This window comes from Ambystoma mexicanum, chromosome 6p (assembly GCF_040938575.1).
Source record: "Ambystoma mexicanum isolate Mex_15411 chromosome 6p, UKY_AmexF1_1, whole genome shotgun sequence".
Lineage (NCBI taxonomy): Eukaryota > Metazoa > Chordata > Amphibia > Caudata > Ambystomatidae > Ambystoma > Ambystoma mexicanum.
In genome coordinates, this window is record NC_090935.1 from 432,617,490 (window position 1) to 432,645,148 (window position 27,659).

The 27,659-nt window shown below is 43.0% G+C and overlaps 1 protein-coding gene across 5 annotated transcripts in view; it reads right to left on the reverse strand.

Moving 5' to 3' along the window:
* The window catches only part of HCN1 (hyperpolarization activated cyclic nucleotide gated potassium channel 1), a 1,346,554-nt gene that overhangs the window by 37,312 nt on the left and 1,281,583 nt on the right, over positions 1–27,659 (reverse strand). For 2 of the 5 annotated variants that reach the window (XM_069627244.1, XM_069627246.1), the window contains one exon: positions 338–368. The exons of 2 other annotated variants lie outside the window; for them this stretch is intronic. In XM_069627244.1, coding sequence (XP_069483345.1) covers positions 338–368 — 31 coding nt within the window. Of the gene's footprint in view, positions 1–337; positions 369–3,682; positions 3,725–27,659 lie in introns of all 5 variants that reach the window. One more of the 5 variants, XM_069627243.1, reaches the window with a different exon arrangement.

Genomic DNA, 27,659 nt, shown 5'->3' on the forward strand with positions numbered 1-27,659 from the left:
AGGTTTCTATTGACTTCTAATATTTACACATCTGTCAAACAAACTATTTGTGTCTCTATGGTTGATTTTATCTATTTAAAAACATATTTTTGAAAGCCTGCGCTGTTGCTGTGAGTAATTGTATATCGTTTTTTTTTCCTTTGTGCCACACTAAGTTGAATATTTTCTCAAGGTGTCTTCTATTTCATTCTATGTCGGTTACTACATTTAACAGTAAGCATACACAATAACATCAGAAGGGCAATTTTATGATTTGTGCTTATGTAGTACAGCAATAACAGAAAAAAAAACTAAAGCTTTTGGCTGTTGCAAAGCTCAGAGGAAGACAAAAACAAACCTGCATTTCTTTTCCAGCTGCTGCATGAAGCCTGAATGCAAATTGCAATAAAAATAAAATGTTATGAATGTGAAAATCTTTTTAAAGTTTTTTTTCTTTTTTTTTCTGGAGTGCAGAAAACACAGTTAATTATTATTGCTGAGTACTCAGCAACAATTGACATGTAGAGGTGCAATGCATGTGGTGTTTTAAATAATTGAGGGGGATATCTCAATCAGTCAAAAAGGTGAATATGTTTTAAAAAATAAAGATGGACACTTTGCCAGTGAGGTTGGCCTCAATCAAAACGTTTCACTCTGTCATCGGAAGAGCCAAAATGCGGACATGAAGCGATTTGTGGGAATGATGTTTGATGCCTGAAGCAAACTCTGCATACTCCTCAAAAAGTCTACTGTGAATGCTTTCATTTCCTCCCAATTTGTATTTGGAAACTACTTGACCGAACACCTTTTTTATTATTATAATCAAACCTTATCTTGAAGCTCCACACCAAGTTTTAAATGTAAGTTCATTACACCACATTCCACCTAAGGGGCAAAGACACTGCAAATCCGCAACTCATAAATATGTTCATCGCTTATTGTACTTTCTCAATTGCCTGAAGTATTTCCTGTCATCAAATGAACTGAGTAGTTGTTAAAAGATTATGCTCCCGAACATTTGCAAAACTTCTTAAAACTCAAAATCCAAACACCACACTTATGTTGACAATATTTGTATCTATCAATTTTAATGCCATTTGCTCAATATGTTACGTTGATAATCAGTGTTCTTATTAGCCTGGTATATAAACAGTCTTGTGCAACCAAAAACTGTGCACTTGTCAGGTTAAGTTTGACTGTAACCTTTATCATCACTTGCAACAAGTTTCTGGCGACTATAGAGCAAAAGAGAAGTGCACACTGAAAAGGTATATCTGCCAACAAAACAAGAAGATGTTATATTTGAACTGCATCCTGAACTATAAGCAAATGGAGGTTTCAAGGGGAAAAATGCCAAGCTATTTATTTTAGATGTTATCTTGTGAGATCCATTTGGTAAATTTTTTCCTCTGCTTCTATACAATAGGTTCACTACACCATGTCTCACGTGTTATTTCACAGCAATACGTGGACAATTAATGGGACTGGCAGAGACACCTCAATGAATTATTACACAGAGAGCCTACCTTGGAATTGGCATTAGATAACAGAATCTCTAGAGCCCGTGGACAATAAACCTTAATACAATGGCACGCTCTGTACTACCCACAAACAGAACATCCATTTTGGATCCAGTTATCCATCATATGGTCAGAAACCACAAAAGGAGAACTTTGTTACATAGTCTTACTCAATTCTCACCTCTTAACCTGAGTAAACAAAAGCGTAGTTAAAGAGTACCAATTTTCAGCTGTCAAAGTCCACAGAAAAATAAACGTTTTAAAAGGCTTACAAATGACACACTTGGACTCTGTCTGAATATGAGAGATCAATATCCTATAGAATTCATTTTACAATCATACCACTGACTCACAATGGAGTACATGGTCAAATTAAAAGATATTTGCACAAATCATATGCATTTTCCGTTGAAGCATAAGCCTAATGTTTCATTCGAGGTAGACACCCTAAATGCTTATAAAAGGGGAATCAGACTATGACCATAGGCATACTTCAAAACATAGTTGACGTGTTTAAAACTCAGAACATAGACCTTAACGTACAGGATTTCTAGGTAAGGAATTCTGAGATGCGTGCTACCCATATTTGAAAGAGCAATCTTTCCACCTATGTTTAAAGAATCTCCCAACATTCAACTATAAATCCAATGGCTCGATCCAAGCAATCTCTACATACTCACTGCATATTCGTGAGCGTCAGAAGCAACGCCCCACCTTGAATATAACTCAAGACCAGTTCACTATTTACTTATCCCAATGTGTTACCAACTAACAGTTCTTTAACAAAGTGCACCTATGTGACCGCAAGATGATATGATTAAAACTACAAATTAAATCAAATAAACAAATATGTAATTACATATAGTTACATAAATTTGAAAGCACAGGGATGCTGTCAAGCTGACTGAAATAGAATTACATTAATGTCAACATATGCTCATATATTAAATTAGAAAATCTCAAAATAAAAATATGATACTTCAAAACAACAACGTTGTGTTCCGAAAAGGAAACATATTTAAGAAGGTGTGCAAGGGAAAATAATTTTCTACCATGGAAAACTCTGCAGGTTATGGATCTGAATAAAGATGTGTAAAATGATGTGCTGAACACCTCTACAAACATTGTTGAATTTCACAGATGTCATTTGAAAGCATGGATGATATGAGTAGGTTCATATGAAATGCTGAAGGATGGACATTTACTTTTTTGATTTTCTATTCCTTAATATGTTTAGATACGTTTTAAGTATGGAATCTGCACTTCAGAAGACACACATTTTGACAGTTGTGTTACCTTCAAAGTGCACCTTTATTTATTGAAAATGTGCACTTTCAAGTTATACATCAGAATCAACATGTAATAACATTTGCAGTGCGTTTATAATAATTTTAAATGCACTTCAGGTAAGCTTTTTCATTCAACACAATTACAGTTGAAAACCTAGTGCGTATTCCTAATGGTTCAATATTACACTTAAATAAAAGTACATATGAGATCTAAATAAATATTGCTAATCATGGAACATTTGAGGTCAAATGTTCTCATTTTACACATCTTTATTTCCATGATAGTTCCAGATAAACTTGCAAACAGTAGAAACGACAAAGACCAGGTTGAAACATGTAGTTTGAAAATATACTATTTTGTAGCAGCAGAGGAAGAAAAAAATATTCCTTTTAAGTTCTATTTAATTTTGAATTGTTCTTTAAAAGAGTCGTTTGTCCATAACATAGGAAAGAGGAGAATGCATGCTACAAAAATAAAAGTATTTCAACTTTGTTTAAAAGTAGCAAGAAAGTGTAACATGCAGAAATAGGAGGTTTTAAATGCTAGGCAAATTTAATTCAGCATGTATTTGTTTTTTAACTCACTTCGTACAGACTTGCTTTACTCCCGATTACTGCTTCACAGAAAATTGGTGGTGTCTGATATGCCTGAATGGAAAATTATATCTTATCATTCTGAAATCCGATTTAAAATCAGAAGCAGACCAGGAATTTCTCAATATATTAAATGTCAAACCATTTTAAGGAACTCATAAAAGGTGCAGTCAAATGTGTTTTATAACTGAGCTCTCCTTTCATCAGGCTCAGTGCAAAATAAACACTTGGATTACCAAAAAGGTGCTTGGATTTCCAAATTAAATTTGCCTTGTTTGTATCTCTTCCAGAGTGTCTGACCTGCTTTTCCCAGAGGCTGCCTACGGATGGGAATACTGAGACCTGCAGGTGGTAGATCAGTCCCAGATTATCAAGAGAGCAGCTTTTAGTGAAACAAACAATATTTAACAAATGTTATGCAGATGCATCCGAAACAGAAATACTTGTTAATGTTAAATGTTAAAGGTTAAAGGTATTTGTACCACGCACCATCACCAACGTAGTTTGTCCCCAGGCACTCTGGTGGATCTGCAAATGAGAAGGCTGGATGGGTTAGTAGGGTGGAGAGGGAGTAGGATAGTGAGAGGAGTGGTGTTCTGTTAGTAGCTTCATCTCGGTATACACCGTGTGCTGAGCTTTGGTGCGAGTATCGTGGCGATGTCAGACCTCGTGTGCTATTGGTGCGGCTTATGTGCTGTTGCATTGTGGTGAAGTGCATGCGGCTTGCGGTGCGAGAGGTGGTTGTGTGAGTTTTTTGAGTGTTTTAAGCATGCAGAAAGTTTGAGCTTGTTGGTTAGTGGGTTATATGTCTTGCATCTAACCTTCACAGCATGGCCGAATGCCTAGACTTCGGGAATCCTGCATGGTGCTGCAACAGCTAAATTTGAGAGTCCTGCATAGTGGAGCGAGAGGCCCACGCCTAACAGACATTGAGTATAGTACCATACACAGCTGGATTTGAGAAACAGTTGAATAAGTCAGTACAATCCTAAAACACAACTAGATTTGAGAGTCCTGCACAGTGGGAGAGAAGCCTACGCTTAATAGAACAATTGAGGTTTTAGCGCGGCACACTCCATGTTCTATTCTAATGAACTATGTTTATTGTTGTATTCTAATTAACTGTGTATAGTGTGGATGGAGTGTCTATTCTCCTCCTTGGGTGTCGGAGCAGGAGTTGTGGTGTCCTCTTCCCTACTATCTATGTGAATGTGTCTGTTGGAATTTCGGATGTTGTACAGGCTTGGATGCTATGGGTGAGTCGTCTAAGAGCTTCTGTCTTGGTCTGTCTATGTGTTCAGTCTTAAGTGTCCTCCTCTAGTTAAGTTGCCAATGAAGCTTGTAATTCACAGCTCAATCTCTTATTTCTCTTAGAGGAATGGGCATACCAGCAGAAGGGTTTTCCTTCCTGACAATCAAAAAGTGCTAGAAATCTTAGTTCTAAAGAACATAAAAGGAGGCACAGTTAAATATCCAAGAGCAATCTTAAATTCTGTTTATGTAATTAGAGACTACCTGAGAAGCATTCTCGCTGAAGACCAAACCGACACCTGTACAATTAATAATATCAAAAAATTGAGAATGAAGGTGAAATGTTCTCTTTTCAAAACATAGTTTTTAATATATGTCACACCTTTGTATTGTACTGTTTGGTCCTGCCCTCACCGCTTTAAAGCAGCACTGCCGTAACAAAGTAGCACATTATAAAATGTAAAAAAATAAGGAAACCCACAACCGCATAATGCCTCAGCAAGGCGCTAGATTAGTTGTGAAGCACACAGCCAACTTAATAGATACCTGAATCGAGATCAAATATGCCAAGTTGATTACATGCAAGACAGTCTCTCCAATTAACCACCATAAACCAATATCCTTGATCTGGACCAAAATATGCACCTTGCCCAACAGCCCACAACCCGAACACCTATTCAGGGAACAGAACAGGCCCTTCCCTATTCAACAGTTTCGTTAAAGATGGTGCATGTTCAAAGTCTTTCAAGAGTAGACCTCCAAACATTCTTACCACCATAAAATCATGTGTAGAACATGGAAAGCTATTATTGCTCGACCACTGCAATGTTTAAGGGATACGGATTATAGAATATGCTGCGATTCATTGTAAATGGTTGATGTATTAACCAAATAAAAAAATAAAAAATATGGAATACGAAATATTCGAAATAAAAATAAAATGGTGTTGCATCAAGAACTATGTGGTAAGGCCAAAGAGCATATAGGGACCAGGAACAAGAGTTAATAGACATGAACTAAGTTTGGGATTCAGAATTAAGTTGCTGAGAGCAAAGAGAAATTCTGAAACAAAGGTTGCATATCTAAGTGAATGTGTGTGTCATTCTTAATGGATCCACGCACAGATCAATATCAGGAAACCTGAACACTGGTCACTTGTTCCATCCATGCTAACAGAAGATGGGAGGGGTGAAAGCAGCAACTACCACCCATAAGCAAAGACTTGTCTTTACATGCAAATGGTGTCCTGGGTCAAATGCATTTTATCTACTGATTAACAGTGAGGATCTACACGCCAAACAAAACAGTGTGGGCTTCAGCAAAGTCCTCAATTTGTGATTTCCTGTGAATAGGTTTTCTGTGGTGCACACCTCCCTGGATCTCATGAAATCTAGGTCCCTTGTCACTGCTTTCTTCTATCGCTTTGTAGAAAAGTGGTTTTGTCCATATTTTCCTACATTACCTGCTGTGTGGTAACAGTCTAGGTTGCTGCTCTTTACACAGTAAAACAGCGATACGCTGATGTGCATATTACACCCAAAAAAAACGTTGTTTCCCCATTTTGAAATTCAGCTTCTTTAGGAAGTATTCTTGGGTTAAAATAGGTCAGGAAATCTCGCATTTAGTGAGTAAATGTTTATCATACTTTCTGATCTTTTCTAAGCTTTAATGGTTCACTGTTCGAGCTCTTATAAATCAGATTCCTGCAACTCTTCTTTGCAAATTCCCTGCTATTTAGCCTCAGAAGTTGAGTTTGCCGAGGGGAGATCCTGCACTGCCACAACGGTTGGTCACTTATCTCGCATTGTCAAAGGTTAGGAACTAAATTCACTTTGGTTTCTGATCAATTAATGTGCCACCATGTTTTTGAACATTTACTTTTCAGTAACTTGCTATGTTAGAAATTAACTGCAACGGCCAATCTCAGTGCCATTGCAAGTAGAATCTTGAACTCCCCAAACCTTTATATGTGCAAATCTGAACATAACTCAGTCCTCTTTCCAGATTTAATGACAATGCATTATCCGGGTTTGTGTTAAACAAAGTCAAAGGCTTTTTCCACTATTTATGTTCATGTACTCGCTTGGCAAAACTGCATTTAGTTCAATTCTTTCTTTCTGAACTGCGGCTTCCTTTGTGACTGGCACCTTCTTGTGCCAATAAGGCTAATCTATTCAATTACAGCAGCATAGAATAATTTGAGGCAATTCAAGAATTACATATGGAAAGTGCCAAGCTAATGTGCCACGTGTCATTCCCCTCCCCCCCCAGAGGTCCACTATGGTACCTGACTGGACAACGCCTGCATCTTCAGCACGTTCCATGGGACGGACTGGTTGGGGTTTTACACTGCCTTCACCAGCACCTTCTCTCCCACCTATGGGGCGTGGCCTTTCACAACACTAAGCTGGAAAAAGACCTCTTTGTCCACCACTCCAAAGTAATCATGCAGACTGGTGACGGTCCCGGTGAAGACTTGTATTGATTTTAGACATGGATTATGTTTCACGTTTGTTAGCTATGTTCTTTTGGACTTCCTCACAAAGCTCACAAAGCAGCAGTGGGTGGCGAATTCCTTGATCAGATCAGCTTTCATTGGGGTTTTTCTTACGTGCAGAACGAACAATAGAGCAAACTTAATTGCTTCTGGGCTCAAAACCACAGACATTTAGACTGAAACCAGAACAAGAATAATAAAAGAAGCCCATCCTATTTGTTGCACTCCCTTAAAGGACCTTATTACATGAGGTTTACTGCATGCGTACAAAATGAGTAAAATCTACATAGGAACATAGAAGGTCGGGTTATCAGGAACTGTATCAGTACCTCTAGATTATTATTTATGGCAAGACCTGAGGCGAGTATTATGCGTAACTTCGTTAATTCTTACTCTTCAGCAGTTTCAATATTTACCTTTTTAATGCATGGTCAAAAAAAATGTTTCCAACGCAAACTAAAAAGAACTACCTACCCCCATCAGGCCGTTCTCTTGTGTAGGTTTTTCCTGGCTGACTTCCTCTCCTCTGCTCTCGATATGTCACTTCCTGCCTAGGTTCCTTCCTCTTCTTTTTCTACTCTTCAACCAGATAAGAACCAATTCAGCTACAGAGCTTGGCAATGTGTGTAGCACATTAACTGTTCAGGAAGCTTTAATGTGAATATGTGATTATGGACTGATGTACATTTCGTAGAGCTAGAGAGTCACCTTTGTAATGGGCGCAGCAGACACTTATTTCTTTAAAAATCTAAGTGTAGCAACAGCATGAGTGCCATCAGGGCCCAGAGCAACTCAGCTCACGCCTGGGACTCCTGTTGACCCTCTCGGTTTATTCATTTATACAGAACGGTGATGGAGGTGGAGGAGGTTCCTGCTCAGGGGCACATGCACGAAGGCATGACGCAAGCCACCTCACAGAGCTCCACTTGGACGTGATATACTGCAAAATATAGACAGTAGGGAAGATCAGCGCGGCACCATTAGCATGTCGCTAGACAGCCCCAAGTACGCCGATGATTTGATGATAGGTTATTTATAAAGCGCTTAAAACCAAGAGGTTCCTAAGCGTGTACCTGGGGATTGAACCTGTGTTGCTCTGTGTCGTCTTGCTCCAAGGCGAGCACGTTGCCCCTGAGCTATCCTCCCCTTGCAAAGGAGAGTGATCTTTGCGATCAAAACAGCACCAGTAAAGAGGTTTCTATTCACCTAGCAGATACGGGGGCCAAGGAGAACAACTCAGAAGCTACACAGTTTCCTAGAGCAGGCTCACAGCAGCAGCTCACAAGCTCAGACATGTACATACTTTATATACTGGATATACATTACTGCCTCTATGCCACCAAAGCAAAGTGACAGGCATATACTTTATAGCCTCTTAGAATCCAAGTGATTTGCCCGCGGCTGAAAGTACCACAGGCAAATCGTTCGCATGAGAAAGGTACAACCTACCAAAAGTTCTCACCTTTCTCATGCGAACACACATACATTCTCACACCCACACACTCACACACACAACACACCCATGACACACCCATAACACACCCCCACCCACACCCTCAGCACACCCCCACCCACACCCCCAACATAAACAAACCACACTTACCTTCATCTTCACGCTGGTTCCCTGCAGCGCCAGTTCCCTTTCACTTCCGTGATCAGGAACCGGCGCTGCAGTGTCCTTTTCTCTTCTTTTTATTTTTTAACAGAAGGCTTTTTTAACATAAAGTATAGTGAGTGGGGCGATGCGGAGGACACCCCCGCAGCCCCTGTTTTTTTTTTACAATGCTATCACCAAAGGTTCGAACTTTTGGTATTCGAACCTTTGGTGGTAGCATTTTTAGAACAAATGGTCATTGCAACCATTTGTTTTTGGGAACATCGTCCTAAACCGCCTCTTAGCCCCGGACATTATACAGATCGGAGCGAGGTAAGTCCCGACGGATGTGCACTCCAGCGTTTTGGTTCAGGCCCTGGGTACATTTCTAGCACTATAAGGCCTTTGACCTCAGCTACAATGAAGGAAGACAGCTGGAGTGAGGGCGGTTTTGAGGAAATGGGGGTCCAGGACAATAAAGACGTGGCTCTTTGTTTTAAAAAAAGTGCTTGGGTACTCGCTCATGGAAACGGTGGCTCAGAGGGTTATACCCCTACATGAAAAGCTAGATGAGTTGGAGACCCTTATTTGGAGAGGCAAGAAGAAGATTGATAGCCAGTCACCACAGAGCACGTTCACAGAGCACACCTGAGATGAGTTGAGTAAGCAGACCCAGAAGAGGAAAATCTCGTTTACTCCCCAGGTCACATTAAAGAGGGTGAGAGACAGACCCCAGAGTCTGCTGACTCATTCAGAAAGCTACACAATGCTTTCCTACAATTAGCGCTGCCAAGCCTCCTATCCCGTTCCCCAGGTGAAGACAATATCGAAGATATGGACACGTCATTGGGCAGTGATCAGTCCATCAGGAAAGACTTAGTAGAGAACACCACACTTAAGCCTATTTACTAGGGAAAGAGAGAGAGAAAAGAGAAAAACATACAGGAACCAACAGTGGAGATAACAGATATTTTAGACCGGTACAGTATCAGACATCCCAGATCCACTGACTGGCAAGCTTCCCCTAGAGTGGCCGCATACATGGCCCAATGATTGAGGAATTATCTGGAAAAGGCAACAAGAAGTTGGAATGCCCACATTCAGAATTGGTGTGCAAAGCGTCATACACTCCGGAGCTAGATCCTAAAATGATAACATATATTACCAATGCATCTAAGGACATGCCTAAGGGCATGGATAGAGTGTGGACAACCATCACGAAAAGGTGCTTGACTTATCAGGGCCGATCAACAAAATTATGGACTTATCAGAAAGAGCTAAAGACACCGGAGAGCCGGTGGAAACAACTACCCTGGCCAGGTGGGCACATAGAGCTTTATGCATTTTGGGGAATGCAAACTGCACCCTTTCTACAGAAAGGAGAAGACACTTGTTACTCAAGATTGACAGTAAGCTAGGGGACGTAGCATCATACGAAGCAGGGGAAGCCGCACATGACCTCCTATTATGTGAGGCCTTTGCCAAGAAAATTAGCAAATGTGTCAGCACATATATGGCACTGGAAAAGGCTCAATCATCAATGAAGACAATATTTTCTAATAAGGTTTCTGCATGGGCCGGCTGGTATAGAGGTCGGTTTGTTGGGTGTACTCCCTGTATTGGGCTCTTGAACCATGAGGCCTTTGTTGTGAGTTATATCGACCAACCAACCTCTATACCAGCCAGCCCATGCAGAAACCTTATTAGAAAATATTGTCGATATGTTGTTGGTCGATATAACTCACAACAAAGGCCTCATGGTTCAAGAGCCCAATACAGGGAGTACACCCAACAAAACCCATTCTTCCCGGAAAGAGGAAGGCCTACCAGAGGATACAGAGGAAGGGGCTATGGCCGGTACCAGGGTGCCCAATTAAGTAAGAACACAATCTGTACATTACCATCCGGTGGAGGGCAGGACAAAGTCCTTTGGAAAAGTAGCAAGTGCTGTCATGTGATGCTTAGGTCTTGTAGACATTGTCAGGGTTCCGGTATGAATTTATAGATGCCCCCAGTTAAGGGAAGATTCCACCTCGGGAGGAGAAAAAGATTATGGAGAGGGAGCTCCAGCAGCTCAAAGCAAAAGGGGATATAGAGGTAAACAAAGGGCAAGCCTGTGGTTTTGTCAGCAACATGTTTTTAGTTCACAGGAAAGACAGATTATGGCTAGTCATAAACTTGAATGAGCTCAATGAATAGATAGTGCACAGGCACTTCAAGATGGAGGGCATAAATCGACTCAGAGATATCCTCAGGAGGGAAAATTGGCTTGCAAGAATAGACCTAAAAGACTCATAACTTACAATGCCTGTAGCAGTGGAAGATCAACGCTTCCTAAATTTCAGGTGACGAGAGTAGATATGGCAGTTCAAGACTTTACCATTCTGACTCTTCCCAGCACCATGGGCCTTTACCAAGCTCATGAAGCCAGTCATATCTCTGATCAGATAAAGTGAAATAAGAATGATAATGTCCCTGAACGACATCCTAATCCTAGTATTGAGCAAAAATGCATTACAGGAACACATGTATTGGGTGAGAGACCTACTAGTGTCCCTCGGATTCCTTATCAACCAGGAGAAGTCCGAAATAACACCCAGGAAGAGAATGGATTTTCTGAGGTTCCTGGTAGACGCCAATAAATAGACCCTGGTGCTTCCAACACAAAACATGAGAGCTATCAATAAGGAGATCAGAGTATACCTCTGGAAGACACCGTTTTCTTTCCAGACTCTAGCATAGATAGCTTGGCTGATAGCATCCTCCATTCAGGTGAAGCCTTTAGGCTCTTTAAGACAAGGTAACACTCTACAGGGTGGATGGGGATTGAGAAATTACTCAAACATCAATAATAAAACCGATTCAGGAAGTTGACAAAAGACTTGGGGCCTCATTCCGAGTATGGAGGTGGTCATGGCGCTATTTGTGCCATGACTACCTCCCATACCGGGGCCGGGTCCTGGTTCAATGGGGTCTTACCGATCCATTCTGACCCTGGATGGACCGGTAAGTCCCCATTGAAAAATCCATTCCCCATTCCCATTTGAGCCACCATAAGGCTCAATGGGAATGGGGAAGTAGCTAATAACGGTACCGCAATCTGCGGTACCGTTATTAGCTCTCTGGTCCATTAGAAGCTCCCGCTAAGGGCGCCTGGTAAAACCAGGCACCCATAGCGGGACCCGCGGAATAGGGCGCAAAGGGATTACCGGCACCGATGTCCTAAACGGTGCCCGGATCCCTTTGCGCCCACCTCGGAATGCGGCCCTTGGTCTGTTTAAATGACAATTATCTAAAACAGGGAGTACAACAGACATTATCAGATGTCTGACAGAAAGATCTCAGACAAAACCATAAAAAACAAATTTATGTACTAAAGACTCGTCATTGTTATACTCACACTACGAGGCAAACTGAGAAAACTTATGTTAGTCTATTATTGGGTAACAGAGGTTATCTAGATATACTTTCTATGAGGGTTGGTGTTGTGATTGAGACTCTACTGTCAGGTGGACAACTCTGCCCACCCCTAGTGTAAGTCATTGTGAGCGTCAAAAAATAGACAACATCTCATTGGATCTCTAAACTATAAGGCTCTTTGGTATGTGGCCCCTTATAATTGGTTGGCACGCTTGTACCATTCTGGAATATTACACTCAGCAGTATGCAAGCTGGTAATCCAGGTGCTAGTGGTTTCGGCGTGGTCATGCCTCCCCACCCAATTAGCCCATCATTCATCATCACTCAAGCTGACTGCCATGAGACTAGTCTTTGAACATGGCCTTGCAGAGTATCACTGCTCCTGGGAATAAAAGGGAGTGTGAGCATGACTTTATCTTCTGGTCTCAATGTCTCCTGGCCAAAGTCTATTTTCATCTGACTATGTGACTGGAGACCATGTTTTGAGCTTCCCTGTTGTATTTAATAATGTTAAATGAATACAACCTGGAACTCAATGTCCTTCCACCTCACCTTAATAGGAGCTCAGCTCTTGCCTTCTTGTCCAATGTATCTTTTCTTTATAATTAACTCATTTCTTGGCTGCCTTATCCCTTGACACCGGGCCAGGCAGGCCTCTTTGATTCTTCTTCACATCTTCAGCCAGGCTTATTTTGCTACACCACATTTGTCCAGCCCTTCTATTTACAGGGTCCAATTTGCCCAAATACGATGTGGAACTTCCAGACTCCTATGCATATATATATATACCTTGGCACGTTTCTGCAATCTATTCACTACATAGCCAGCCTTATGATTACTTTGTCTACTTGCTTTACTGCATCTGTACAATTATAAAATGGTTGTCTGTTTCTTCTGTGCTCTTCACACGTATGATCATCATCCCATATATGAAAGTTTACTCGATTCTCAATTCGTCATCAGATGCTATATGGTTTATTCATCTTCTTTCCTATCATCTCTTTGGGGGTATGTCACTTTACTTCATGTGACATCACCAGTCTTGTCTTTCATCTATCTTCACATGCTCTTCAGGGATCTTTCCCAAGAGGCTGTAAGGGCCCCGTGGATACATAAAGAATGGTTTCCTTAATGGATATTTTGCTTCAAATGCTTCTCCTGATATCAGCCTCTTTTTTTTTTTTTACAGTTTACAGGTGTCTTGCTTGTCACTATTTCTGGTTCCCAACATATAGGCAATTTAGGGTGGGACTTACTGTAGAGGCTTTTGCTCCTCCTGTACACAGGCCATTGCACTACAGTGTACTCAACAGATTAAAAATCAGACACATCCAGGACAGTTTGAGGTATCATAAGATGATTCCCTACATCAGGAAGGGAGAACAGAGCTAGGACAGTGGCTCCAGAACATTCAAGCCTGGAACGGCCAAGCCATTTGCAGAGCCGTTCCAGAAACAATCAAAGAATCAGAAGCCAGCAGATCAGGGTTGCCAGGTGGGAATATGCTATATAAAACTTTAATGAGCAAACAGCTATAAAATAATATTAAAACAGGGGCACACAGCATCAAAAGAAAACAGATACTCATCACAAAGCTAATGAGTAAACTGAAAGGAATAATTAGGGCAAAACTCTAAACTCCAAATTTACCTGCAACACTACACTGGCTGTGAAAGGAGTGCCACAGCCTAGTTATATCTTGGATGTTCAAGGGGAACCAAACATGCCTTCGAAAAGGTAGAAGAAAAAGATTTGACCATTATGTAATGGCCATACATGGATTGCATTTCTCTGGAGAGAAGAAAGAAATGTTTACTGATGCCTTGCCTTGGCTACTATGGTCAGGAAGAAGTTAAAAACCTGCCACCATTATCTGATGAAGAATCTACGGGTTTGTCGGAATATGAGAAATGTGTAAAGATTGTTGGATAAACATAATGAGAAATGGACAAGCATTATTCTAAAACTATATCACTTTGGTATAGAAAACAATCAAAGGATGAGTCTGTAGAACAATATATCACAGTACTGAGAGGATTGGCAGCTGAGTGTGAATTTGGAGGTACATTAAATGAAAGGGTAAGAGACCAGTTCATGCTTGAGTGTAGCAATGAAAAAGAGAGAGAGGCCTTATGGGCGAATGGTAATCCTCCCATTGTTGAGTTCATAAAAGTGGCAAAGGAATATAACATACAAACAGATGTGTTAAAGAATTAGAAATAAGAACTGGTATCAAGAGCCGAGATGGATGAAAAAAGAATGGATGAAACACAAGTTATGAAGATTTCGGCGGTACAAATGAACAAAGTTGACAATAAAAAACAAAATATGAAGAGAGAGAATGGAAAGAAAATTGTGAAGTACGAAGAGAAAAAGGAAGAAAGCAACAAGAACAGATGTTTTCAATGTGACAGTCCCAACCACTTTGCAAGCAGTGACAAATGTCCAGCGATCAAGGCGTGTATGATAGAGATGCAAGAGAAGGGGACATTTCACCTCATATTGTAAGACCAAGAGTGAAAATATAGCTTGTTTTGAGGAACTATGTGAAGAAATGGAAGATTGTACGTGTCTTATTGACTTTACTTCAGACAACACTCTTGCCGTTCAAGACAATGAAGCAAATACTGAAAAAACATCATCTGTTATAGAAATTGAAGGGATAACATTTAGCATGGTCATGGATTCAGGAGCTAAATACACTTTGTTACCTAAACATATTTTTCAGTATGAAATGCAAAAGAAAATTCTTTGTAATCCAGTTGACATAAGACCTGTAGCATGTTGGGGTAGGAGAGTTGACATTGAAGGTTGCTTCTGGGCTATTTTGAAATGTAAAGATAGATCAGCCAAAGGGAATGTTTATGCCTCAAAAAAAGGGAGTAATCCATTATTGAGTTGGTCACACCAGAAAAGACTTCAGATAAAACTAGATCCCAATGCTGAAGAGATTGTTTATGCCATAGAACACATGAGTGATCTATCACAATATGCTGTGTTTGGTGAGGAATTAGGAAGTCTCAAGGGATTCATGCATACAATCAGAATGAAAGCAGGTTCAGTCCCAGTAGTACAAACATTAACACGTGTTCTAATGGCTATTAGAACTGCGTTAAAAGAAGAATTGGTGACTATGGAAAAGCAAGGGGTTATCAAAAAGATAGAAGCTGCTGAATGGGTTTCCCCTTTAGTCATAGTTCACAAACCTAATGATAAACTTAGGATATGTATTCATTTGAGATTGTTCAATAAATGTGAAATACCAGATAGACATCCTTCACCTAATATCACCAAGTTATTGGGTAGCATAAAAAAAGACAAGAGTAATGAGCACTTTAGATCTGAAATCTGCTTATCAGCAGATTGTTCTCCACTGTCATCTAGATACATAACAGCATTTATTACCTGAGAGGGGTTATTTCAATGCAAACCCATGCCATTTTGTTTAATATCAGCAGCTTCGGTATTCCAAAACTTCATGTACCAATTTTGTCATGATATGGATGACATCCTGTGCTTCCAAGATGATGTGTTAGTATATGGATGTGATAGTGAAGAACATGATAAAATATTGAGAAAGGTATTAGACATCTTTATGACAGCTGGCTTAACATTAAATCAAGATAAATGTAGGTTCAATAAGACAACCATCCAATATTTAGGTCATACCAGATGCAGGCATTCAACCTAAGGCTGATTTAGTAGACACTATTGTGAATTTCCTGAGTCCTTTTGACAAAGAGAAAATAGTGTCCTTTCTTAGAATGGCAGAATACTATTCCAGGTTTGTGCCGGGTTTAGTGAGCAAATCCATTCACATCAGGAATCTAGTGAAAAAAGGGGTGAGATTTCTTTGGAGTGAACTATGTGAGATAGAATTCCAAGAGATTATGTTAGCTCTGACGAAAGTTCCCACATTAAGCAACTTTGACCCCAGAAGAGATTGTGTAGTGACAACTGATGTCAGCAACTGTGGGTTGGGAGCTGTGCTCTCACAAAGGGTGATGGGAAGGAATATAGCATAGCACTTGCCTCCAGGGTTTTGAGAACCGGAGAAAATACTTATTCGACAATAGAAAAATAATTGTTGCCCATTTGATGGGCAATAGGAAAATGTTGTTCTTTCCGATGGGGTGTAAAATGTATCATCGGGCATGACCATAAACCCTTGAAAGAGATCCTTACCACAAAGGTTTTGGATAAAGTGTCATCAAGGATCAGGAAATGGGTTTCCAGTTTGCAGTATTACAACTGGGAAATTGAATATTTACCAGGTATAAAAAATAAAGCGGCAAAATGTCTTTCTAGATTGACCAATGTGGCAGAGGATGAGTGACCAAGAGGATAAAGATGAGCAAGATCTTAATATCAGTCAAAAAGTAGTGACTGAGAATGAGTGGTGTGAAGCAATGTGGGTTGACCAAGTCCTTATTGATGTCAAAGAAAGGTTGGTGTCAGGAATTAAGGGTACTGAAATTAGGAGAGGGACCTTACCTGATTCCATTAAACAAAAAAATGACAAACTTATGATCAAAGATGGAATGATTTTAAGAGGAGACACAATAATTCCCACTGTGGGAGTAAGGCAGGGAATTCTTGAATTAGCATTTGAGGGCCATCAAGGAATGACCAAGACCAAACAATTAATTAGAGAAGATTACTGGTGGCCAGGAATGGGTCTACAGGTGGAAAGGATTATCAGGGAATGTGTTATTTGTGAGAATGCGGCCAAAAGTTGTGTAATGAGAGTAGAGCCGATGACTCTCATGTCTATTCCGTCTGTGCCATGGGAAAGGGTAGGACTTGACATTGCAGGTCTAGTTACATCCCAAAGGCATTTCTAGATATGGTATAGTGCTTGTGGACATGCTTTCACATTGGGTGCAATTATCATGGTTGCAACCGGTGTGTGAAAAGGATATAATTCAATTTCGTGAGGACAAATATAGGATGGAAGGATGTCCCACTTGGAGCATGACGGACAAAGGCATACAGTTTGTTGCAGAAGAGATGAAGGAATTTTTAGGGTTGAACGGTATTGAGCACAGAAACAGTTTGGTCTATCACCCAGAAACAAATTCAATAGTTGAAAGATTTAATAGGGTCATCAAAGAGGCAGTTTTGGAAGGGTCAGATTAGAAAAAAGCTGCAGAGGATACTGTAGTTGTGTACCTATTTACCCCTCATGTCACCACAGGAATTTTCCATTTGAAATGTTACGGGAAAGGAAACCCAATAATAGGGTTTGTCCAGGACGGTTGGGGAGAGCTTGTCAAAAGATTGTAGATATGGATATTGTTAAGGAGAGGATTGTCAGTAAACAGATTGAAAACCAAAGAAGCTTTGACATAAGGAAGGCAACTAAACAATGCCTAGTCAAGGAAGGGGATTGGGTACGGATTCAATTGCCCGGAAATAGAGTAGATAGTGTTTTGAAGTGGTCCAAACCCATGAGAGTGTTCAAAAAGTTACATGGTGCTGTGGAAAAGGTGTGGCATTTTAATAGAGTTTGCAAATATATAGGAAAGTGTGAGAGTATGCAGGAGAAGAATGAAGGGTTTAGTCAGGAAAGGAGAGGAGATGGTCAAATTGTGCATAAGAAGAGTTGTAAAGCACATCAAAGGAATATTCAGAGAAGGAAAGAAAATGATCAAGTAGTACATAAGGAAAGCTGTAAAGTGCATATCAAGGAGCTTCCTGTTAGGAGTTGTGGGACACCATCTTTTTCTGAAAGATTATGTTGAATAAGTAATACTGGTTCGAATACTGCTCTGTTTTGTATGTTGTGTTCAATGTATATATTTCATTAGAGGTTTCACAGCTGTTCAAATATTCTTTGTTCTGCTTTATGGTTTTGAATTGTAACTTATGGGTATTAATAAGAGTTGTAGTCCATTGTATGTAGATATCCCCATCTATCTGTTCCATGTGCTATCGTTATAATGTTCACCTGTTTCACATTCCACTTTACTTTTGGTTTCATTATATTTTGTGTGTGCAGATGTTATCTCACATCATCACTGTTTGTTCACCTTCGTGGAGAAAGGGAGATGTGTAGCATCCTCCACAACGGAATGCTTATGTAGAATGTGGAATGAGAATCTAGAGAAGCTCGAGAATGTGGGGAGAGATTCTGGTCAGTTGGTAGAAGGCTGATGAGAGGACCGTTGGAGTTTTTTATATATGTATGATCTGAGAACAATAAAGGAGCTCATACACTTCTATCCTTTCACCGGGTCTTTCGCAATCAATACTTTAGCAAGACGCAGAATGATCTGCTGAATTCTACTCTCCTGGAAATGGACAATGTGTCAGCAGTAAGATATTTAAATCACCCAGGAGGTTCAAGGACTGAGATGTTAGTGGAGCTAGCAAAGGACTTCGGGCACTACTCCCTATAGAGAAAGATTTCCGTCATGGCAGAGTATCTAATAGGGAAGTGTGCAAAGAAAGCGCGTATTCCCACCCTAATATATTTTTCTCACCATACAAGAGAAGACCAGAAGACTGGCTAACGTGTTCTTAGCAGCTGGAAAAGAGATTACATTCAGAGATGGGATGGATCTATCTGATGAGAAGACATGTTGTTTTCTTTCAGTTCGCAGGATGGGAAAGTTTGTTGGCAGAAGTTGCAGTTGCCTAAAGAGTGAGTTGACAGATTTATGACAGTTCAGAGTATCAAAGAAGAGGAAGGGAACCTATGCAGGAAGTGACATATCAAGACCAGAGCAAAGGAAAACTGCGCACCAGACAGGACTAATGGACATGTGTAGATCTTTTTAGTTTGTGTTAAAAAAGAAATAATAATGTTAGACCATACATTCAAAAACTACTGGAGACTAGGAATTGAAGAAGGTAAGCAACATTCTTGAGTCTGTGTCTTTAATAGAATTACAACTCCTTGTTCTGTCTGCCTGGGTAATCTTCATTGTGTCAGGAGGATAGCTCAGGGGCAACGTGCTCGCCTTGGAAACAAGACAACATGGAGCACCACAGGTTTGATCCCCGGGGAAGTGCTTAGAAACCTCTGGGTATTAAGTGCGTTATAAATAACCTATCATATCATATCAAATGTTGGTGCTGAGTAGTGTGTTGACCAAGAAGGGACTGCTATTCAATAGAAATACCGTAGCATCCAACCTTTATGCTAATCCAAAATGCACAGAATTTGAAAAGGTTTTTATTGTGTTCCAGCTTCAAACACAGGGCACAGATGACTTCAGGTAAGTTGATTGTTTGATAATCTTTATTTTGTATGTGACAATGGCCACCACCCTCCTCTTTCTTCCACCAGCTCTGCTCTCAACTGAGTTTCTTCTAGAACCTCATTTGAGAGATGCAGCCTGGGGAATCCATATTCCAATCCCATTACAAGATAAGGAATACAACACATCTGCCGCTTATACATTCAAACCAACAGAATAAAAGTAAATATGCAAGATTACATGATGTTATGCCACTCAACCCCTTGCTATCCTATTCAAATTCCACCAGCGCCCTTCATGTGTAAGTTCACTTGTCCTTGTGCCCTTTACCACGCTCAAAGGCTTGCTAAATTCAGACTCACCCGTGTGAACATTCATTGGCAATTGCACTTTTACCATATCTCCAACTTTTATTCCCACATATCCTCCTGATTTCTTACCATCATACTTTTTCGTCATCATCTCTCTTCTTCTGCTGGTCACATTTAAATCTTGTGAGACATCAACATTCCTGTCTTGCACTGCTATGATTTGCTCAATCCATTCTGGGCTGCCGCTCATAAGTTCAAAGTGTGCCCCACATGTGATTGTATGCTTCCTCACCATGTATGCAGAAAGCAAATCCATCAATTCCTGCTTGGCATCCAGACAAGATGCTCTGCGCATCTGAAGCAAACCACCAAACATCCTATTAAATCTCTTGACTAATCCATTGGCCTGGGGGTTATACAATTGAGTGGCTGTGTGCTTAATATCATTGTCCTTCATAAATGATTTCATCTTCATGGACACTAACTGGGTTCCATTATCAGTAGCCAATTCTTTGGGAACACATTCTCTCTGAAACAACTCCTGTAAATATTCAGTCTCCTTATTGACTTTATTAAGAAGTTTGACCTCCGGCCACCGACTATAATCATCAGTAGCAGAGCATTCTTCTTTCCTGATGTTATGGCATGAAACGGGCCAACTATGTCCATTGCAATCTTTACCCATGGCTTACTCTGTACTTCAGAATGTACCAATGGAAGAGTTCTAGTGACTTTGTAACTGGTAAAGTGTGGAAACTCCATGACAAAATGTTCAACCTCCCTATCCATTCCTGGCCACCAAAAGTGCTATCTTACCAAACATTTGGTGCCGCTATGGCAGAATGTCCCACATGAGCATTCATAATTACTTCATATCTGACCTCTGTGGGCGGTATACTTTCTCTGCTCTTTTTGAAAATGTCTCCATCCAAAGATAATTCATCAGCCACTACAGCAAATGGCTTAATGTGCAACTCTATTACGATGACTCTCTTTACATTGTATGGAATAATTGTATTCAACCAGTCTCGGTGAAATTCTGAATAACCTTGGGGAACTGTTATTTGCCCCCCCACCAGTCAAGAATTTTAATATTGGGTTGTTGTCTGTGCATAATATGAAGAGTGTACCCGCAATGCCGAAGATACATACCTGTGAATGAAGTGTGAGCAAATCCGCATTGACAAGCAAGTGCCAAAGGAACATCAAAACATCAGTGGACCAGAAAGGAACTCAAAATGCACTGAACTGAACCTCGAGAAGCGAATGGGTAGAGGTGAATGAACTGTCAACAGATACAACAAACTTCTAAACCATGTGGACCATGTGGCAAGACACGTGAAGAATTGAGTACCCATCCCCAATAAGAGACCCCTAACACCATCATGAAACATATCACCCATCACCAAAAGCAGCCCCACATTGACACCATTAAACACACACACCAGAAAAGTCACTCAACCAACACTGACACACCAACAGCAAATATGTAGTGCTCCTGCACAAGGAATGGCATCAGGCAGCAATCACTTGCCACCTGCAGCTATCTGATGGTCCCTGCCCTACATGTCGAACACATGTCCAGGTGAATAAAACAAATGCCACCATGTCAAGCACTAAGAACACACAACATCACTGGGCACCCATGAACATATTCACCAATGGAGTTAAAACCCAACCAAAGCAAACATGCTTCACACACCCTTGCACACCATGTACAGAATGGAGATACATTCCTGTACTTCAAAGCACAGAGGTAGGAAAGCATTAGATATGCATGGCAAAGCTATGCAAGATGTAAATCCCAAACCATGTCACTACAGCACATCTACAATAGGCCATGCATGTTCATTGGGCATAGATGTTCCCCGCAACCATCACAGTGACAACATGACACACAGAGTAAGCCCTTAACCCACATGACAGCCATAGGACACAATCACTTGTTGAACATGGCCAAACAAAAGGTGCACATGAACAAAGAGACAGCAAGCAGTTTGGTAGAATCATTATAATAAACTTGTATTAAAACAAAACATGTAAAAAAAGAGAAAGAAAAAATAGTCCATGGACAAAAATATAAGTGCCAAATGAAACCTACAACTAAATTACTATGTACATCAGGCAGCGGGCTAGTCTGATTTGATTTCAGACAATGCCTCAGCCAAGGCTGATCCACCTCTAACTCTGCTGCCTGCAGGTGAGCCTCTGTTGTTTTCTGGAGGGCTTGCACGGCCCTCCCTCATCTGAGACTCAATATCTCACCTGCTGCCCTCCAAGACTCCCCAGGATGGAAGCCCACCCCCTCCCATAACCTCCACCTCGGCTCTGGCCCTAGCAATTGCTGTCTCACATGCCCACTGCCTCTCCAACTCCTGCTGGCTCACATAGTCCACCTGTGCCAACAATGGAGCCTGCAGGTGCCGTTGTTCTTCCTGCCTCACTTGTGCCATGTAAGTGCCTGCCTGCCTCCTCCTACTGCCATTGCCCTGCAGGATTTACCTCCTCATAGTCACCATCTCCTGCTGCCTGGTATTGTGTGTGCGGCACAGGTACTCCCTCCCACTGGATGACAGTCTGCATCAGGGGGAGTACAGCACATGCACTGCCCTCAAGTGCCTGGTGTACCTCCATTGTCGACCACCTCTTCTGCCATTGTATGGACTTCCACCTCCATCAGGGATTCTGGCACATCCAGACTGGGCAGGGGTGGAACTGGTGCACAGGAAGCCATGGTGGTAGTTGGCATGTAGGCCTCAGTGGAGGATGGCTGGGGCATAGATGAGGAGGACGAGGAGGAGGGGAACCTTTCAGTGGCCACCAGAAAGAAGTGCAATTTCCAATTTTGCCAAGAGGCGGCCCATCTGCTGCTGATCCTGTTCAAGCATCTCATGAGATGCTTGCATAGCAAAACACATTAAAACCTGTTGCCTCAAAGCATGTATCAGCAGGGGCAGCACCTCATCCCAAATAGCCACATCAGTGGGGCCTTGGTCTGGGTGGAGGAAACAGTGAAGGTGGGTAGTGCTGCAGCAGATGGCCCTGGGACAGAAGGTTGTGCTGACCTCTCCACAGTGAGCTGCAATTCCTACTGGTGTCCGTGCCAGGTGTGCCGCGTGCACACACCCGTTCAGTACCCCCACCTGACACTGTGGGCTTGGCTGTGGGCTGGGCACTGTGGGCTGGGCTGCAATGTCCTTGTTTTCCTCCTCCTCCATCAACCCTGATGCCTCCAGCGGGGTCCCCATATGTTTGGGCACCTGTGTGGCTATGTCACCACCACTCTGTTCTGCCACTGCCGAGGTGTCCTCCACAACAATGTCATACTGGGACTGATCCTCAGCAGCCTTGCCTGATGTATGTGATGCACCCCAGCCACATCATCCCCTGAAGAGGTGGTCACAACTGGGTGTGGGTGGGGTCAATGGCTGGGTCTGGTGGCCTAGCCACTGGGTCTCAGCTCCACAGCACAGCTTGCACCCTTTTCACCAGCCACAGCAACTGTGTAAAAGGGAACAAAGAACATAGACATCAGTCAACAGTGACAATGGGGGTCATTACGACCGTGGCGTTAAGGGTTTAACGGCGCCGTCAAATGTGTCGGCGCCGTTAAACCCTTAACGCCTGATTACAAGGTCCCTTTGCGGGACCCGACCTTAACGGCTGGTTTTACCAGCCGTTAAAATAGGGTGCCGCAAAGGGACCTCGATGCTAATTACGGTACCGCAATTTGCGGTACCGTACTTAGCGCCTTCCGCAGTCCCATTGAACCCTATGGGGCGAAAATGGGAATGGGGAAGGGCCATGGGGAAATACCGCCCCCCCAACCTTGGAATGGGGCGGTATTTCCCCATTCCACCATGGCGGACTCGTTACAACACAGGCACCAACCATGGTGCTAATAGCTTCATGGTTTAGCGCCGGGGTTATAATGAGGGCCAATGTATAATAATAACAGTAGCATGAAGTCAGCATGAGCCAACCAGCAACTGCCACATGCACACACACGCCCATGCCCTGGAATCAGGAAGAATACAGTCCCACAAGTGTAGAGAAAATGTCACAATTACGAAATATGCACATGTGAACCCAGCACATTGATGTGTGGCCACATACACATGGCAATACATAATTCCACATCACAATACAAATGCTGCAGTGCCACAAGTGTATCCTGCAGGCAGGGCCATGGGAAGTGCACATGGGCACATGTTTTAGTAGCACCATAGCATGGCTTGCAAATCCCCTTGTCCACACACAAAGACATACAGTGTGGGAGAGAATAAAAACAGGACTGGCACAGGGAGTCACGCATGGAACAGTGAAACCTGACAGCTATGGTCTAGCCAGCAGCAACCAAGTGCAGGGCTGAACCCTCAGCCATCCAGTGCTCTGCCTTTGAAACCCTAGAGCTGTGTCCTCCAGAAAGGTATGGGGACACAACTGCCTAGTAGAGAAACTTATTACAGATTATTATTCCCACACAAAGTGGGGTCCCAGGAGCCTGGCTGCAGACAGATGTGGGAAACAGCAGGGCCAGCTTTGAGTCAGACATTCTGGTGGGCCCGGCCAGTTGACCAGTTGAGACTGACTGAACAGATGGCCATGCGGCCTTGAGGTTGCACCTGCCTTAAGACCACCATCCAGGGTCCTGGCCGTAATCTGCCAACACTCTGATGACAGCTGCTACAGGCTTAACATCATCCGTGGGTTGAGCTTCGATCAGAAGGACTTGTGCCCCCAGGTTGATGCTGAGGTGTCGGCTACTGTACACCACATTCCCGGGTAAACTGCTGGACAGGAAATTTGCACTGGGCACTTCCCTCCTCTCTCACCGTTAGAGGGAATCCTGGTCATTTCATTTCCGTCTACTCAGCAATATGCTTAAAAACAGTGATTCAACACATCTGATCTGAGTTTGTAGTCAGGTAACATAAGCTTAGGTGGCAGGCCTTGGGCTGACCTTCTCACCCTTGGTGATATCTGTGGTATCCAAGCATCAGAGCATGCCAAAACTATGCAGGTTGGGGGCCTAGGTCAGTCATGTGTGACTGGCACGAGGAGTCACACACCTCCACCACTGGTGTGGGTTATGGTGGGGTGGCACCGTGCATAAGTGCAAGGGCATGGCTCACATGGGCCCACACCCATTGCACAGTGTCCAGAACCTGTGGCTATTCCACCCCCCTTGCACTCTGACATGGCCACTAGGGAACTGATGGGCTGCTCGGCCTTTGCTCTGCGTGGAAGGGCGAGCCACTCATGTAAGGGGGCACTACTGAGGGGGCATGCTCTGGAGTCAACACAGTCCCAATGCAGGTAAAAGGTAAGGGCCTGTAAAACAGGTGGGGCAGGCCAAGCAGTCCAACCCTAGATGGACCAACTGAACCAAACAATCTGGTGGAGTGCAGGGAGTCAGATGGGCAGGTTGCCCTGCCATTTATGTGCAGGGCACTGAGGTTCTCTTCTCGGCCAAGCATCCTGCTGGTCCAGAAATCAAGTTTGCCTCTCAAAAAAGTCCCCATCAGGCAGAGCCCTGCTGGCTCATTGTGTGGGGCACATCCCATGACCATCTTGGAGATGTGCAGAGACTGGGTGGGGCAGCGAAAAAAACCAAGTGGAGCACAGACAGGACCCTTAGACACTGTCTACAGTAAGCCAGAGAAAAGCAACTATCCTTACTTGAAATCTGTGTACCCTTAGTGACAGAGGAGAGGGTCTATCCAAAAGTATCTTGCCATAGACCCAACAGAAGTACCTTTCAGATTGCAGCCTATCCGGACTTCCACAGCCGACCATCCATCTGGACCTTCCATACATTCCTCTGGTTAACTACCAGAAGGCTGGGCACAGAGAACGGCCAGCTGTTAGTGCAAAGCATCACAAAGGGCCTAGGTGGGCCATGGCCCAGACCACCTGGCAAAGACCCCCGTACTCCTGCAGCATGACCCTGTGAGGCTATACAAAGGCATATGGGGTTGGGGTGGTTGCAGGGCCCTTGGTAGAGTGGGCAACCACCACTAAACGTATGGGGGCATAGCTGATCTGGGGGACCTCCCTGGGCAAGTTGAGTGCATTGCTGTGTACACCATCGCTGGCAAGTTTCAAGCCAGGCCCTATTTGATTCTACACAGCATGGCCATGCAGGCAGGTGGAGAGGTTTTATGACACCTGCTTGAGCACTTGTTCATCCAATCACATTTAGCAAAATACACCCCTGACAGTCTGACCTGAAAGCATGTAACACATACGGGCACCCGTTACTGAGGATCAAGCAGAAATGTTGTTGCTCCCAGCCCCAATAAATGCCATGATTACATGCCATGTCTGGCCCCTCATGCAATAGGCTGACAGATCAAACAGCCATCCGTGAAAGTCCAATGCACCAACATGTCCATTACCAGACATCCATACACGTGTCAGTCTCAGCTGTGAATAAAGCAAATCATAATTTGGAAATGAGCAACCCATAGAGGTGTTGTTCATGAATGTCTCTTTTATGCCCACAACAACTCAATCTGGCAACTCTTCCTGCATAAGTACATGCTGTCAACAACTCACATTGCATACATACAAGTAAACTTTCTCACCAAGAATAGACAGTGGACATACCTACGTCTGGCATGAGGATGCAGTGAAGGATTTGGGTAATACACATTCGTGTACAGAAGAGATTACCTCAAATGATGCATACACATGTAGACCACACAAACACCGTAGAGAAGTACAACCTTTAGTTACTCACCAGCAGCTTGGATTTGTGCCTGCAGGTCAAGGATCGGGACATGGACAGCTGGGCTAACACTCTCCAGGATCCGGAGGTGAAGGGGTGACAACCAATGGAAGGCTACAGAGTACACCTCCATGGTGGCACGTGGATGGAGGGCCACCTTTGCCTTCACCTGATTCTAGATCCTGAGGTCGTCCCAGCACTTCTTGGTGTGGTCGATGGTATGGCAGCCTTGTTATGTCCTCCCAGATCATCCAATGTCCACACATCCCAAGCTGTTGCAGCGGGTTGAAGAGAGCATCATAATGGGCCAGGACCTGCTCACCCTGGATGCCAACTCCGATGGTTGTGAAGTTGACAGGCCTCAGCCTCACCCCGAGGGTGCTGGTGATAATCTAGGGCAGGAGGAGGCAAGAAATGGCACACAGCAAGAGGAACGGGTGTCTCTTATAAATTCACAAGGCAGCAGTGTGAATATCAGACAAAGGGGCTTAAGTGCTTAATGAATGCACCACATGCAGCACACCTACTTGCCTAATGCTGGATATGTTGTGTGTTCCCTTGCGTGTTTGGTACTAGAGATATTTTGAGTGTGCAACACACATTTCCTGTTGTGGGTGGATACCGAGATATTTTGGGGTCTGAACGTGTAGTGCATTTTTAGATCTGTGTAGAGGCATAGATACATAGGGAGTGTAACACTCAATTCCTGTTGTGTGCAGGGATGACATTTTTGGGGGTTAAACATGCATTTCGCAGAGCTTGGTATTTTTTGGGGGGTGCACCACATGGATTTTGCACCCAGATTTATGGCTATCTTGTCTTAACCACACCATGTGTGGGAGGGTACCGCGGATTGGGAGAGGACAAGGAAGGGGAAGAGGGCAGAAGGGTCCACCTGCTACACCTGGTGGTGAGCCTACAGGTGCCCCTGCTCCTCCAAGATCCACTAGGGTCTACAGAGGCCAGTCTGCAGAGCAGGAAGAGACAGCACCCCATGAAGAGGCACAGGTCAAGGAGAAGGGGCCACCAAGGAAGAAATGCTTTTCAGATGAGGAGCTAACAATCCTCATTGGTTAGGTTGCTGAACACCAGGTCAACTTGAACCCTTGGGCTGGCAGTACACTTCCTATGACCCATAGATGGAGGATGTGGCAGGAGGTTACATATCCGGTGGCATGGTGAGGCACTCTGTGGTAGAGGTCCACAAGAGGATGTGGGACCTCGTGCGACGGACAAGGTGAAGCTCGGAAGCAACGTGTCATCTGC